We start from the raw sequence: 14364 nt of genomic DNA, 5'->3' as shown, positions 1-14364 counted from the left end.
CGGATATAAATTTAATTTTTGTGGTAAAATTTTCAAAATTTATTTCTAAATTAAGGATTGTCTTCCTCATGCATAGCTCTAATCCTTCAACGTATTTGGCTCTAGTCTTTGGCACCTTTTTCAGCTCTTCCAAGTCTTTTTTATTCAAATATTTTGGATTTCCAACGTTTCGGCTTGAGCATCACTGAAGAGACATAATTTGTCGAAATACGCATCTGGTGCATCAAAACCGGTACCGTATATGATTTACATTTTACATACAGCAATGATACCCTCGGTGAATTTGCAGTCCTTTACAGGAGTATGTAGTATTGATTCATCCCATCTATCATCTACAGCTCAATGAAGACTCATTGTTTCAAGTCCATTCTCTCATAGGGAGCATTTTTTATATGTGTTCTCTTAGAACGCAGGGTAAAAATGTTCTTACAGAGATATTCGGTGTACGATGTTTTACGAAGTAATACTTAGTGAAATCATGTAAGATGAACTAAATGAAAAATGAGAGAAAAGGTAAATTCAACGTCATAGGTCAAGGTAAAATAAAATATAACGCTCTTCAATCATACTCACAAGTTCCTTTCCTTACACCTTACTTGGTGGAAATATTTTGAACAAAATATTATGACAATTATGATCAAATGTTCTTACCAATATGTAAATTTATATATATGAAGTTTGATTTAAGTATCTAGAAAAGTAAAGGTAAGGTCAAAAGGAGGTTAAGGTCACAAAATTATGACACAGATAGCTCTCGCCAATCTATATTAGTATACGAATTCGAAGTTTGATGTTCTGAAATTTGCTTTACGCGAATAAATTAATATTGAGTAATACTGACTTCAAGATCATATGAAAGACAAGCCAAAAGATTTGGATACAGTTAAAAAGCGCTCGCCAATTCGTATATCTTCATGAAAATATCTTGAGCAATTTCATAGAAGCTATTCTATATTTCATAGAAGCTAAGTTAAAGCAATGTTCACTTTGAAACTGAGTTTAACGAAATACTGAGCCCAAGATCAAAAGAAAGGTCAAGGTCCGAAGAATTTGCCAGAGTTGAATAGCTTTCACCAATATTTATCAATTTTATTTATTTATGAGTTTTGGATAAATCTTGAACTGTTTCTTTTAACGTGGTGACGGATGGAAAGACGGAAGGGTAGAAGGATGGAAGAATGGTAGAAAAGTAGGCGGACATGGTAAATACTACAAGCCCCAGTCATATTTGCTACATTAAATTAAATGATAAAAACATATTAAAGTGAAATTTTCCATCACTTTACGCTCTGACGTGTCAATAATCTTATCTTACTTACGTCGATAAAGAACATGTTCCATTCGTTTGACGTTGCATTAACACTGCTGATGTCATCGCTAACGAAATTTGAGACAAGGGAAGAAAACATGTCTGACTTCAAAGTGTTGAAATTCTAAAATATATATATATATATATATATCCAAAAAATGAAAAGAAATATCACAGTGTCCGGTAATTAATATGAAAATTAAAAATAACAAGGCAACAATGTTAGTAAAACGTAAGCGCTTTCATTATACTTCTTCAGACGTTTTGTAAAACGTCTGAAGAAGTATAATGAAAGCGCTTACGTTTTACTAACATTGTTGCCTTGTTATTTTTAATTTTCATATATATATATATATATATATATATATATATATATATATATATATATATATATATATATATATATATATATATATATATATATATATTTAAATGTTAAAATAAACAAAGAGGAATTACTCATTTTAAGAAATATTATCTTATGGTTTGAGCTTATAATAGAATGTAACTCAATAGAATCATAGCTACTTAATGAATGCATAATTATACAGCATGGTTCTCCATGGACCGTTTAACGAAGTGGCCCCGCAAAAGTTAAATTTCTTAGAGCCACATTTAAAAAATCAGCGCCAAAGTTCTGCCACATTAAAATATTAGCGCTACAGTAGGATCGTTCTCGATCAGGAATTAAGATAAATTGATAAATCTCCAACTACAAATAATAAACCTCCAAATTATCTAATTTTTTCAGTCTGTAATATGAAATCGTAAACTATTACTCTAGCCTAATAAGGACCAATAGTTTGGCTTGCGCAATAATTTATCTATTATACCTCGATGGACTGTACCCATGAATGAAAAGAGACGCGCAATTTTTTTCCCCACACTTTTCGATAATTGCATTATAATTTTTCTATACTTATTAATTACGTAGCTTTACTAAAGATAACCACGTCTCTAAAATTGCATGAGAACTGTGAGACAGAAATTGTATGTGTACCGAAATCATGTATCGATTCAATGTTAAATATTAATGATAGATCCATGCATTATACTAGTAATATATGACCCTAAAGTGCTAATGTGTTTTTAATTTACAAGTTTTAAGATACTTAAGTCAACTGAGACCAGTTATTGCAAATATATAGATGAAAGTTTAATTGTTTGACCTACCAGAAATTCCTCTATCCTTTAAGGGACACTGATTTGAATGATTTACCTTTTGTAAACAAAATTATTTAGAAAAAAATCAGGATTATATAAACACATAATATTTGTTATTACTAATCTATTCATTTCAGATTTCATATTTTTATTTTATTGATATGTACGTATGTAGGTGGGTTTTTTTTTTTTTTTTTTTTTTTGGGGGGGGGGGAGGGGGTGTCACAGTACACATGCGTATTGGAAGAATTATAATTCTTGCTTAACACTATGTTTAATCGATATCCATTGAATGTTTTTAATTACATTTATTTAAAATTTGTTTTTCAACTTGTCAAATTATTAATATTGTTTATGTATTAAACTATTGAAAGAGAGGAGATATGTGTTCTTTAATTTATTAAGTGGTTGAATATCAGCAATGCGCGTTAGCCTTGCACCAGATTCAGACTTAAATTGGATGTAGAATCCTGATGCCTGTATGATTGACAAAACATTTTGTATTGATTGGCTTTGTACTAATAGAACGTGATTTATCTTACCACAGGGGTATCCTTGTATCTGGTTTGATAGAGGTTGTTATAGTAGAAAGCTGTTGATATTGTCAATGATGCCATGACAACAAACACCTATATACAACAAACCATCATATCAATGTGAAATGCTGTAAAAACATTGTTTCTCAATTATTTCACCCACAAAAAGAAACAACAAAAATAAGTATTACATACACAGACAAATAAGATTGTGATTGGATATGATGGTGTGCTTGGGGTTGAAAAGACCATGAAACCACTCATGATAATAAGAAAAAGCATAATGAAAGCAAGAAACATAGAGGCTGCTAGTAGTAGTCTGAAGGCCCATTCTTTGACATCGTCATGATCACATGTTCCGAGTGAGGACACTTTTAATTTCGGCACTCTGTCGTACACTGTACATTGTTGGTTGTCGTAATTGTCCATTATCACTAAACATCTGTAGATCATAGGCGATGTACTTATCTAGAAAGAAAAAAAAAATCAAATCTTTATGCAATTATGAAGGAATAATAAATATCTATTATTATATAGAAATATTCTCTCTTTTAAATTTAACAAAAATTGGCAAGAGCATTAGTTTTATCTTCGAACAATTCACTCCCAATCCGTTGAATAATACCGTAACATATCCTCAGGAATCCCTTGAGAGGAGAAAAAGATTACCGTAACGATCAAACTGATAAACAGCAAAAGGAATGTCTTCATAAGGCTTTTGGCTGACATCTGAAATATTTTTAAAATTTGAAATTTCGAATCTTAGGATATGAATTCAAAGCATATATTACTTTAAAATTTTAAAAGAAGCTATACCGTCTTGATTTATTAGTATTCATCTTTTTATTTATGTCAATACAGATCCAAAAGTTACATTATCCTTTTTGACAAAAGTAGATCCTATCGGTTTTTTTTTTTTTTTTTTTTTTTTTTTTTTTTTTTTTTTTTTTGGAACGAGGTTTCAGATAGACCCACTTGTAAACTACTTAACAGAAAATGAAAGGCGTATAACCTTTTCTTAGTGGGGTCAGGGTATAACTTCTAAATGTGTCAAAAGACATTTCAGCGAGAACGTAAGTGGATCTTTTATCGGAAGAAAAAAAATTAGATACTGTAAAACTGGATAAAAATGGATATTTAAGCGGATCCTTTGGTTTTCCTAATAAGGAACAGCAAACAAAGTGAGCAAAGATTGACCAATGGTCAGAAGAATAATTGCTCTAACTACTTCTATAAATACATGACTGAACAGGCTCCGGAACAAAAAAAACAGAGGGTGAAAATACGAACTTTGTTGTACATACCTTCCAGACGTAGCTTTGAAAAAAGACTTCTTAAATCCGCGCCGTTTACACTCCGCATAAGCAGAGTGTTAACTGCGCGGATCTAAGAAGTCTGATTTTAATGAGATTGGCTTTGAAATCAGTAGAGAGCAATTGGTCAAAAGTGAGGAATTTAAATACATATCCAAATATCAACTTGTTAGCAAATATAACCTATCATTGGGTATTTTGGCTGAAGTGTTTCATACCATTTGTTAAGCCTTTGTTTTTGTACTAAATTTGACTACGGAATATTCCGTCTAACTGAACGATATTTAGGGCCCATGACGGGTGTAACCGGTCTACAGGGGAAACTTGCTCCTCCTAGGCACCCGAACCACCTCTGAAATTTTCGAGGAGGAGGGACAGGGTTCGTGATTTAGCCTATGCCATGTTCACAGATTTATATTGTTTGTAGATTTATTTTTTGATGACTTCTCACAGAGGTAACATTTAAGACATTTACTGTATAATATTGAAATTTCGTATTCTAATAAAGACTTCTCAGAAAAAAAATCTATCTCCCTGTTTGTAAGAATGGACAACCAAATTAGTAAGGCTAACGGAAGAGTTATCTGTCTATTTGACAGATCTTCTCCACTGAAATGTCCACATACTATTTTGAATTTCGCTAAAATTGTCCCATAAATCTATTCCTAGGCTAATTTGTCCACTCATTTTTCCCTAAAAATGAATTTGATAAAATGCCCAGCGCCTTTCTTGGCTCAGAGGGTATCTCGGACTATTACAAAGAATTTAAAAGGTGGAAACATCGCTATTTTGAAAAATTTTATTTACTAAATTGACAAAAAAAACTTTACAAATATTTTAGCACCAATACTGATTTCTGAATCAAAAAGGATAGGGTTCAACCCCTTGGCCTCCACCCGCTTCCTCAATACCCCTAAAGCTTTTTATTGATACACACAGGTTGTCAACAATTTTAATCTAAATCATTCTGAGTTATATCGCTTACTGTTATTGATGTTCAAAGACCGTAAAATTAACTGAGTGATTAATGTGTCTATAAAACGTAAGTATTCACGTCGGCTGCCGAAAAAGTCATCAATTTTTGCTTTGAAAACTACACTTTATGGGTAATAAATATTTTTCAATTTTGAATCTTGAAATCTAATTATACCCTTGATCAAGTCTTTGAAATTTTTCACAGCAGCACACTCCCATAATTAAATTTTCTTTCTTTTCTTCGACACATCCCTGAATCTTGAAAATTGTTAATTCATTTATCGGAATGTAAAACATGTTATCAACTTTAAACGGAATGAATGGATTATGATAGATCTCCAAATAATCATTTTAAAATGAAAATGTACGATATATATGAGATTGTGTCTACGTGGTTTAAACTTTGTGAATTTATAGAATGACATTTACACCAATCTAGTTATGAATCTTTTTTGTTTGCTCACTTGAATTGAAAACTCAAGTGACCTTTTCAGATCACATTTTGTTCAGCCTGCATTTTCCTTCCCACCATTCCGTCTGTCTGTCGGAAAACTTAAAAATAAATTAAATTCTAAAGAACCACTGGGCGAATTTCAGACAAACTTGCCACAAATTTACCGCAAATGGCAGAAAATTAATGTTAAATGAAGAGCCAAGCTCTTTTTCAAGGAGAAATAATTAAAACACAGTACATCCTTAGAGGCACCTTTTTCTGAAGAAGCATATGACCAAAAAAAAAAAAAAAATTCAAACTTCAGAAAATCTTCCTGACTAAGTGTTGATTCATTTTTTTGTTGATTCAATTTTATTTTTCAAATCATGACCCATTATTATAAACTGGGGCCACAAAGGAGGAAAAAGTAGGAAATAATCTTTAAAAGTCCTCTTTTAAAGAATATATTATTAAAATATTAAAATCTGATGTTGAAAAATAGGAAGGTCATGTTTAGTTATTTCAATATTGAGGCATCCTCTCGTAGTGTATATTCAAGTTTGTTTGAATCATGTAGGGTTGAGTCACAACAGGATATCAAAGATAAAATGGAAAGAACAACGGAGTCATGAATAGTCATATAAATATGGTAGCATCAGGTACAGTCCATTCATGTTTGTCAAAACTATGCCCCTTGGAAAAGTCTGGGGCTTCAATATGAAATCAACATTTTACTGGAGAATGCATAGGAGAAAATCTTTCAAATTTTTTTTATGAATAGCAGAAAGCCTATGATTAATTATATTACCATGCAAACATTCTCGTGTATTGCCGATTTAAGTTTGTTCCAATCATTGCCCCCGATGGTTGCTAACAGGTTGAGGAATCCTTGGAGATGAATTGGAGATCAATTTCAACATTGAATATAAAAGGGCAAATATTCCTAAGGTGTAATGTCCCTCTGATAAGAGAGATAACTTTCCAAGGAAATTATTCCAAACAATCCAATGAATTTTCTTACCAGAGTTTAATAATGAGGACCATTATATAGTCAATCAATCAAATTTGAAATGTGTTACAATGATTGCTTTCTATTTTTTCGCCAATATTTTCAATAGTTACTTATTATAATTTACCTGATACATTTGTACTCAGTTCCTTTAAGCTGTTAAAAATTGAGTTATTTATATCTCTTAATAAACAATTATTTTAATTGTTACAGGAATTTATCATGTAACATATGCAGAATTTTCATAATTAATTATTTGGTATTTTTTTCTTTAAAAATATATTGAAGAAAGATAACTTCTGTAGATGGAAAGATAACTCTTGTAGATGGTTGCATTTTCTGGTTTAAAAAGCAACTCTTCATTATGCTTTCTAATATGAATTAAATATGTATGGCAGAAAATATTATTTTCATATATACCTTATACTTTTGATTTCATGTTGAGGTAAAAAAATTATTGATCTTTCTATTCATTGTCTCAAATTTTCTTCATATCATGATTAGACATAAAATTCATTTCTGAAAAAGTAAGCAACGCTTCATACTATTTTCCATTTGAATCTACTAATAATGTTGTTGAAGAACAACCATGTTGGGATTTTATTTTAAAAAATGGTAAAATTTAAAGCATAAGGATATTAACCTTAAGCGAAGCAAGGCAATGATAGTGTTATTATAATGCAGAGATTTTTAATATAATGTAAATTTCATTTTTTTTTTTTTTTGCAATCATTGTGTACGTCCGGTTCAAAGAAAGAATCTTATGAAGAGTGTTTACGATCAAAGCACGGAAGTTAAGTTGTTTGTGCCGACTTGGTTATTTATTTGCCTATTTAAAAGCATTTAACCAACAAAAGGAGACAGAATCTCTGTTGTAAACAACTGAAAGCCGCAAACATGAATAATATTACGATCATATTTCATCATTTGCTTTGGAATTGGAAAGAAAAAGTTTTAAAAAATGTTAAAATTCCTCTTTTCGGGAACAAATTAAAAATATAAAAATTTGATAATAAAAAGTTGGAAGTCCATGATTAGTCATATCTTAGATATATAGGCACTCTCTTGAAGTTTATATTCAAATTTGTTCAAATAATGGCCCCGATGGGTTAAAATTATAGATCAAAGATAAAGATTGGAATATGTTGGGACCATCTATCCTTCTGTGTTCAAAAAATTAGAAGTGAAAAAAAGAATTAGATAGACTACACGATCAGTATTTACTGTCCCAGCTGACAAGCAGGTAACAACTTTTTCTTTGTAAGGTTCATTATTTCAATTGTATTTTAGAAGAACTGGGATTTAATTCTACAAGTGGCAATCCAACTTATACCCATAGCTCCCTTTCTAAGGAGGAAGTCCTTCAAAATCATATGTCAATTTTGAATATTTTAAATATTCCCAACAACCAACATGAATTTGAATTACCATTTTTATATTGAATTCCGAAACTTCATAAAAACCCTTAGAAACAAAGATACATAGCGGGTTCCAGTAAATGTTCTACAAAGCCTCTTTCGTTACTCCTCATTAAAATATTAATGGCAGTGAAGGAGAAACTTCCGGAGTGCTGTGCAACAATATATTCGAGAAGTGGAGTAAATCAAATGTGGATGCTTAAGAATTCATGGAACTTTTGGAAAATTTGAAATCACAAAATTTTACCAAAACCAATAAAATAAAAACTTAGGATTTTCAATTCTGTATGCAATCATTCCCAACGATAAATTAAAGTCCAGGCTTTTTTTATATCATTGATAGCTGCTTTTTCAATAAGAATGGAACTCGTAAATTTACTTACCTTGTCATTGGCCATTTGCAAAATTATTTTGTTAAAAACATTCTGACTGTACACACAAGTACTCAGGGGCCCGTTTCTCAAAAAGGCCTGCGACAAGGCGTAAGCTTAGTCCGGACTAAATCAGTGACTAAACCCGAAAATCGGACTAAGTTGCGTTTCACAAAAAGGCGGAGACTTAGTCGAGACTAAACTTAAGTTTAAATCTACGCCTGCTCATGAGTAGGCGTAAGTTCTTAGTCTGTACACAACTTGAAAAAAGTGGCAAGTGTTTTGATCATAAAAAGTTAAAAGAATAATTATTTTCTACGTGTATGTTATAACGCTTATTCATATACATGTATACATATATGATATGTGAAAATCGTGAAAAATACAATTATTATAGTAGGATAGTATAGTAAATCAGCGAGGATGCTTTTCTCCGTAAAAGGTGGGATGAACTAGAAATTTGTAACTATGAATTTCAAATTGTGAAATTAGGTAAGAAATTAAGAAGTGCCCCCCCCCTTTATTTTTTTTCCAAGCAGGCACGCATAGTATGGGGGAGTGGGCTGCACTTACCGCTTTTTGCAATAATAGTGTTTTCTGTTATAAATTAAGTTGTAATTTAGGCTGTCCTGCACTTTCAGTATTTCTTTTCTTGTACTGTCAAAGTTTTGTTACTCAATTACCTACCCCCTTCCCCATCCTCCCACACACTTTTTAAAAATGCTGCTTGGTCCTTGATAGTTTTTTTTTGAAATGGATAATGTCTAAATTGAACTCCTCAAACAATATACATTTAATATATTTTCGATATTGAGAAATATTTTCGGTAATTATGCCAACAACTAATTAAAGTAATGTACCTTTTACCTTAATTTCCCCTTTAAATAAATAAAAATATCATAAAAAAAGAAAAAAAAAAGTAAAATGTTCCAGTAATTGAAATATCCTTTGTATAATACTGTTTTTTCCTATTTCAAAGGAATAAATGTCATGGCGTAAAATGGGTCTATCATTTTTTATTAAAGAGGTATTTTTTTTTTAATCAATTTACAATCTATCGTACTTTTCTCAGACGAATTTTGTTTGAATGTGCTTTTTTAATCGATTTATGAACAGATAAACACTATATTACATTTGAAAAGAAAGTGGTCAATAAAGTGTTTCAAATGTTTTTATTGTAAATGAGAAACAGAGTTTCAAATTTGCTGTCATTTAATGCATATACTCATAAAACATATCAAGACGAAGAAATTCTGTTTATTTAAAAAATATTTATGAATATGAAAATCATGGCTTGTTAATATCTTTAAAACTAGATAAAATCTTCAAGAAACATTCTGCATCCATAAAAGAAATAATACATGATCATATATTCTTAATAAGAACTAAACGGAATTGCTAGATTTAAGACAAAGATGGTGATGTTGAAAGTTGTACTTTGTCCGATCTATATAAATCTGATCCCGACTGGAAATATATCAAATGGAAATATTTCAGAAATTTATAAAAAATACTAGATGGCTTGCCTTTCATATGGTTTACAAGAAATTGATTTAAAACTAATAAAGCTTTTGCAAACCTTTAATAAGAATGCGTGTGCTAATGGAAATGCTGTATATGCGTATTTCTGCATGGACTGTGTAAATTGTCATATCGATATCAGTGTAATACTGTATGTCCAAAGTGTAATGTTATAATACATGTATCAACTTGAATGCCAAGTCTAATTCAGTTAGAATTGATTATTCTGTTATGAAATTATAAATTCAATACAAGTGATATTTATTCAAAACTCTTATCCAAATTTTAATAAAACTAGTGTATGAATTCATAATTCTTAAACTTTCAACAGGCCCGTTAAAAACGGTGGCCCCCGGCCCTCGACTTTTTCTGAGTATGGTATTTCGCTATTGTAAATATTTCTTCAGATTTTGCCCCCCCCCCCCCCCCCGATGTAAGAACGAGGACTGCCAAATTCCATGACTTCAGTCATGGACAGTTATAATAATTAATTTTTTGACTTGGACAGTTAATGAAGTTTTTTTGTCACATTAATTTGGGATATTGCCCCCCCCCCCCTACTTTTTGGTTGGTAAAGGGTTTTTTTTTCTTGTCAGAATTTTTGGGAGAAGTTGCCCCCTCCAACTTTTAAACTGTTGCTACGAGCGTGTTCCAGCCCTTAACCACTACCTTATGTGTATTTGATTTAATGCATTTAACATTAGTAAAAGACAATATGGCTTATAATCAAGGGAAAATTACTTAAAATTCCCAATGCTTAATTTATCCGAATTTTTCGTAAGTACTTATGTACATCGTTTGGGTTTTAATGTACGATTGTATATCAAAATAACACAATCGTATACACGTTTATGTTTTTCTAATGTAATTTGTACCCACATCGGGTTTTTTTATTTGAGCATACAAAAACAGTTATTCAATTTTAATGCTTTGACCTTGAAAATACAGGTGGGTTTTGCGTAATATCTCTGTTTGAAAGATGGTGAAGAGAGAAAACAGGCACGCGCGCTCATGCTTTCCGTGCTTTACTTCAGTATTTAGGTTTAAGTTTGATATCAATTTGATCCGCCACATGTAATTGTAGTCTCTAAACCAAATAAAATACGATCTGCGCATGCTTAGTATTTAGCGGAGAGGTCTTAGTCTAAGGCCCAGTCTTACGCCGCTTTCTGAAACGCGATTTAGGTCCGTATAAATTTTGGCGTAACTTACTTAGTCGGACTTACTTAGGCCCAAATCTACGACATTTTGAGAAACGAACCCCAGAAGTTTATATTAAAAGGATGCTTAAGTTTCTGATTGACAGTATCTATGTGGTTTTTTGGAGATGAGATTTTCCAACAACGACTTTAACTTTTCAATTGTCTGCTTCCCTTACTTATCCAGCAATATACACTTAACAACTGCATATGGGGTCTATATCCCTCAGTTGATTCGATACGCAAGAGCATTCGTTACGTATGAACAATTTCTAAGAGGTTAGTTATTGACAAACAAGTTGATGAAACAAGAATTTCCGCAGTCTCGTTTAAAGTCATCATTTCGCAAGTTCTATGGTCGATACAATTTCTTTGTCAGCAAATATAAACTATCATTAAGTCATATGCCGACTGACGTTTTTCATACTTATTGTTAAGTTATTGTTTAAAAACTGAATTGTCGGCAGGTTTTTTTGTCATTTCCCGAAAATGACAAGGAGCACACGGCGGGTGTGACCGGTCGGCAGGGGATGCTCATTCCTCCTTGGCACCTGATCCTACATGTGATGTTTTTGGAGGTCCTTGTTTGGTCTGCTCCCGAGTTGTATTGTTTTAATGGACTTTGAGCTTGAATATTGTTCGTTATCTCCATATTTCACATTTGAGCTTGATAACTGTTTGTTATCTCCATATTTCATGCCTCTTTCTGTGTGTACATTTGAAGCATGTCTTAACAAGTCAGTAAATCAGACTCGAGAGGTGCACTTGATATCTTCAAGTTAGTCACATTTGAAAATTACCTCTTTTTGGCCGTATTCTTCCATCAATCTTTTTCGTTTTTCAACAAAATAATTTGAATTTATATTTCCTTTTTTATATTTGAAATGAAGCAAATTATTTCGCTTTGTCGCAGTGTGAAAGAATATCAGACGTGTGACAAAACTCTCGATTTTACTTCCCTTTATGAAGGGTGTTGTTAAAAAAAACTCCCTGGTCTGTTATGAGATAAAGAGAAAAAAATAAATCATCATGCCAAAATTTCTCCAAATATGTTGTTGAAATCCACGTTTACAATGCTTTCAATCTCACAATCGCCTAGCTATGACGTCTCAACCGCTTAACTATGACGTCACACCTATGACACTATTTTACGAAAAGACTGAGACAAAGGAAAACTTAAAGAAAAAGTAATAAATAGAAAATTCAATGTTTTGTAGATGAATATTGAAATTATTTCACTCGTGAGACAGGATTTTTTGATATTTTCACTCGTGCTTCGTACTCGTGAAAATATCAAAAAATCCTGTACCACTGAAATAAATTTCATGTTCATCTACTAAACATTAAATATCCTCTATTTATTCAGGAGTATATCAAGAAATGAAGCTCTTGAATAGGAGTAAGTGAAGTATATATTCTTAAAAACACTTATTTAGTAATTCTTGTTCGGATATTTTTGATTTCGTTAATTAAGTCCTAAATTAAAATGATTACATGTATCTATTTAAATATAATCATTATGATTTTACAGAGACTGGTATTTATGAAAAGATATATATATTTTTTTAAAGAAAAATAATAATTTTATTAATGATTTATCTCATGTATGCCAAAAAATTATTTTATTTACTATGCTTTGTAATTTTATCACTTACATATTTTCTATTATTTTGATAAAAAATCACAAAAAGTATAATTTCATTTAGCTTCTATGAAAAACAAGCGAAAAAGGAGTTTGGACAAGCATACCTCTAGTGAATCTGTCGCCCTGTTCAATGACGTGTCATTTCTCTTAACCCAAACACTTATTTATTTTGTGAAATGAATTTAAACTAATCATTAACTCTACTTTCAGGCTTCATTTTGCATATGGTTGACCAAATTTCATTTCCTTCATTATCACATCTAAAATATATAAATGAGTTAGCTATTCTTAATGAATTTTTGACGTATTTTCAAATTTTTTATCATAAGAAAAATTATGCAATTTTTTTTTTATTAAACTACTTTTGAAAAATATTAAGTTAAAAAAACATCGTCATAGATTATCCGGTTTTATAAAGAAATACCTAAGATAATTTAAAAATGCAGTATATATTGATATCATTTTATCTAACTTACCTTTATTTCAGCTAGTCCTAATCGATTATGATTTTATATGGCCGATTTATATGACACCTGATCCCACCTCTGATATTTTTAGATGTGCGTGTTTGCTCTGCTCCCAACATGTATTTTTTTCAATGGACGTTTGAGCTTGATTATCGTGATTATCGTATGATTATGATGATGGTTATGTTCATTATCTTCATAATTCAGAAAGGAGAAAAAAAGCTATTAAACTATTTATTTTTATTATAATTATCATCATCATCATTATTTATATTATATACGTAAATTTGTATTTTTCATTCAAGTGAGAAATTTTCACCTCTATCGTGATATCATCAATGATATGTCAGTTGTTTAGTTACAGTTATTTATACTATATTCTCAAACTCATGCAGTGAGGAATCTATATCAAAGCAATGCCTACCCGACACAGAGCCTAAGGTTTTAAGTTCTAATTCGATAGAATCGTGACCTTCACTTGCTTCATATTCGGTTTGAATTGAACTTAAAACATTTTATTTTGAGAAGACCACAATATTTACTATGTCATAGTTGTAGTAAATTACATGTAATGTAATTCACAGTAGACAAAAGACTCAATCTTCTATTTCTATATTTCCATGAAGTTATTAAATAAATTAAGAAACATTTCTTTATCAAAAACTGTTATAAGAAAGTACAAAGTTCACCTGGAAGTATTTTATATCTCGTGAGACGAAAAATGTTTTCTAAATATGCTTTTTACGATTGTTGTTCCACAATTAACTAGACTGAACTCATCTTTCTGGGCGTATATTGTGTATTGTTGGTTTATAATTTACGATTTGTGTTATAGTTGCTTAATGATAAAAAAAAGTGTAATTATGAGTTTGTTATGAGTTTGTTATTTCTTCTTATTAATCTGTGTATCCACCTAAGATTTTCTTGTGTGTAAATGTAAAGTATACAAGATTCGTTTTACTTTTTTTAGGAACTCTGGATATATTCAAAATTCAGTTTTAAAC

General features: G+C 31.0%; 1 protein-coding gene across 1 annotated transcript in view; it reads right to left on the bottom strand.

The window, feature by feature from the left end:
• LOC133174253 (uncharacterized) overlaps positions 1–14364 on the bottom strand; it is a 31586-nt gene that overhangs the window by 1611 nt on the left and 15611 nt on the right. The window contains exons 2-5 of the mRNA XM_061309333.1: positions 3679–3738; positions 3205–3477; positions 3016–3102; positions 1320–1433 (exon numbers count right to left, since the gene is read on the bottom strand). Of these exons, the coding sequence (XP_061165317.1) occupies positions 1320–1433; positions 3016–3102; positions 3205–3477; positions 3679–3738 (534 nt within the window). The remainder of the gene's footprint in view (positions 1–1319; positions 1434–3015; positions 3103–3204; positions 3478–3678; positions 3739–14364) is intronic.

The sequence above is a fragment of the Saccostrea echinata genome, unplaced genomic scaffold, assembly GCF_033153115.1.
Source record: "Saccostrea echinata isolate AGI-Se365-2 ecotype Australia unplaced genomic scaffold, CSIRO_AGI_Sech_v1 ptg000057l, whole genome shotgun sequence".
NCBI classification, from domain to species: domain Eukaryota; kingdom Metazoa; phylum Mollusca; class Bivalvia; order Ostreida; family Ostreidae; genus Saccostrea; species Saccostrea echinata.
This window is presented reverse-complemented; position numbering and strand designations above follow the sequence as displayed.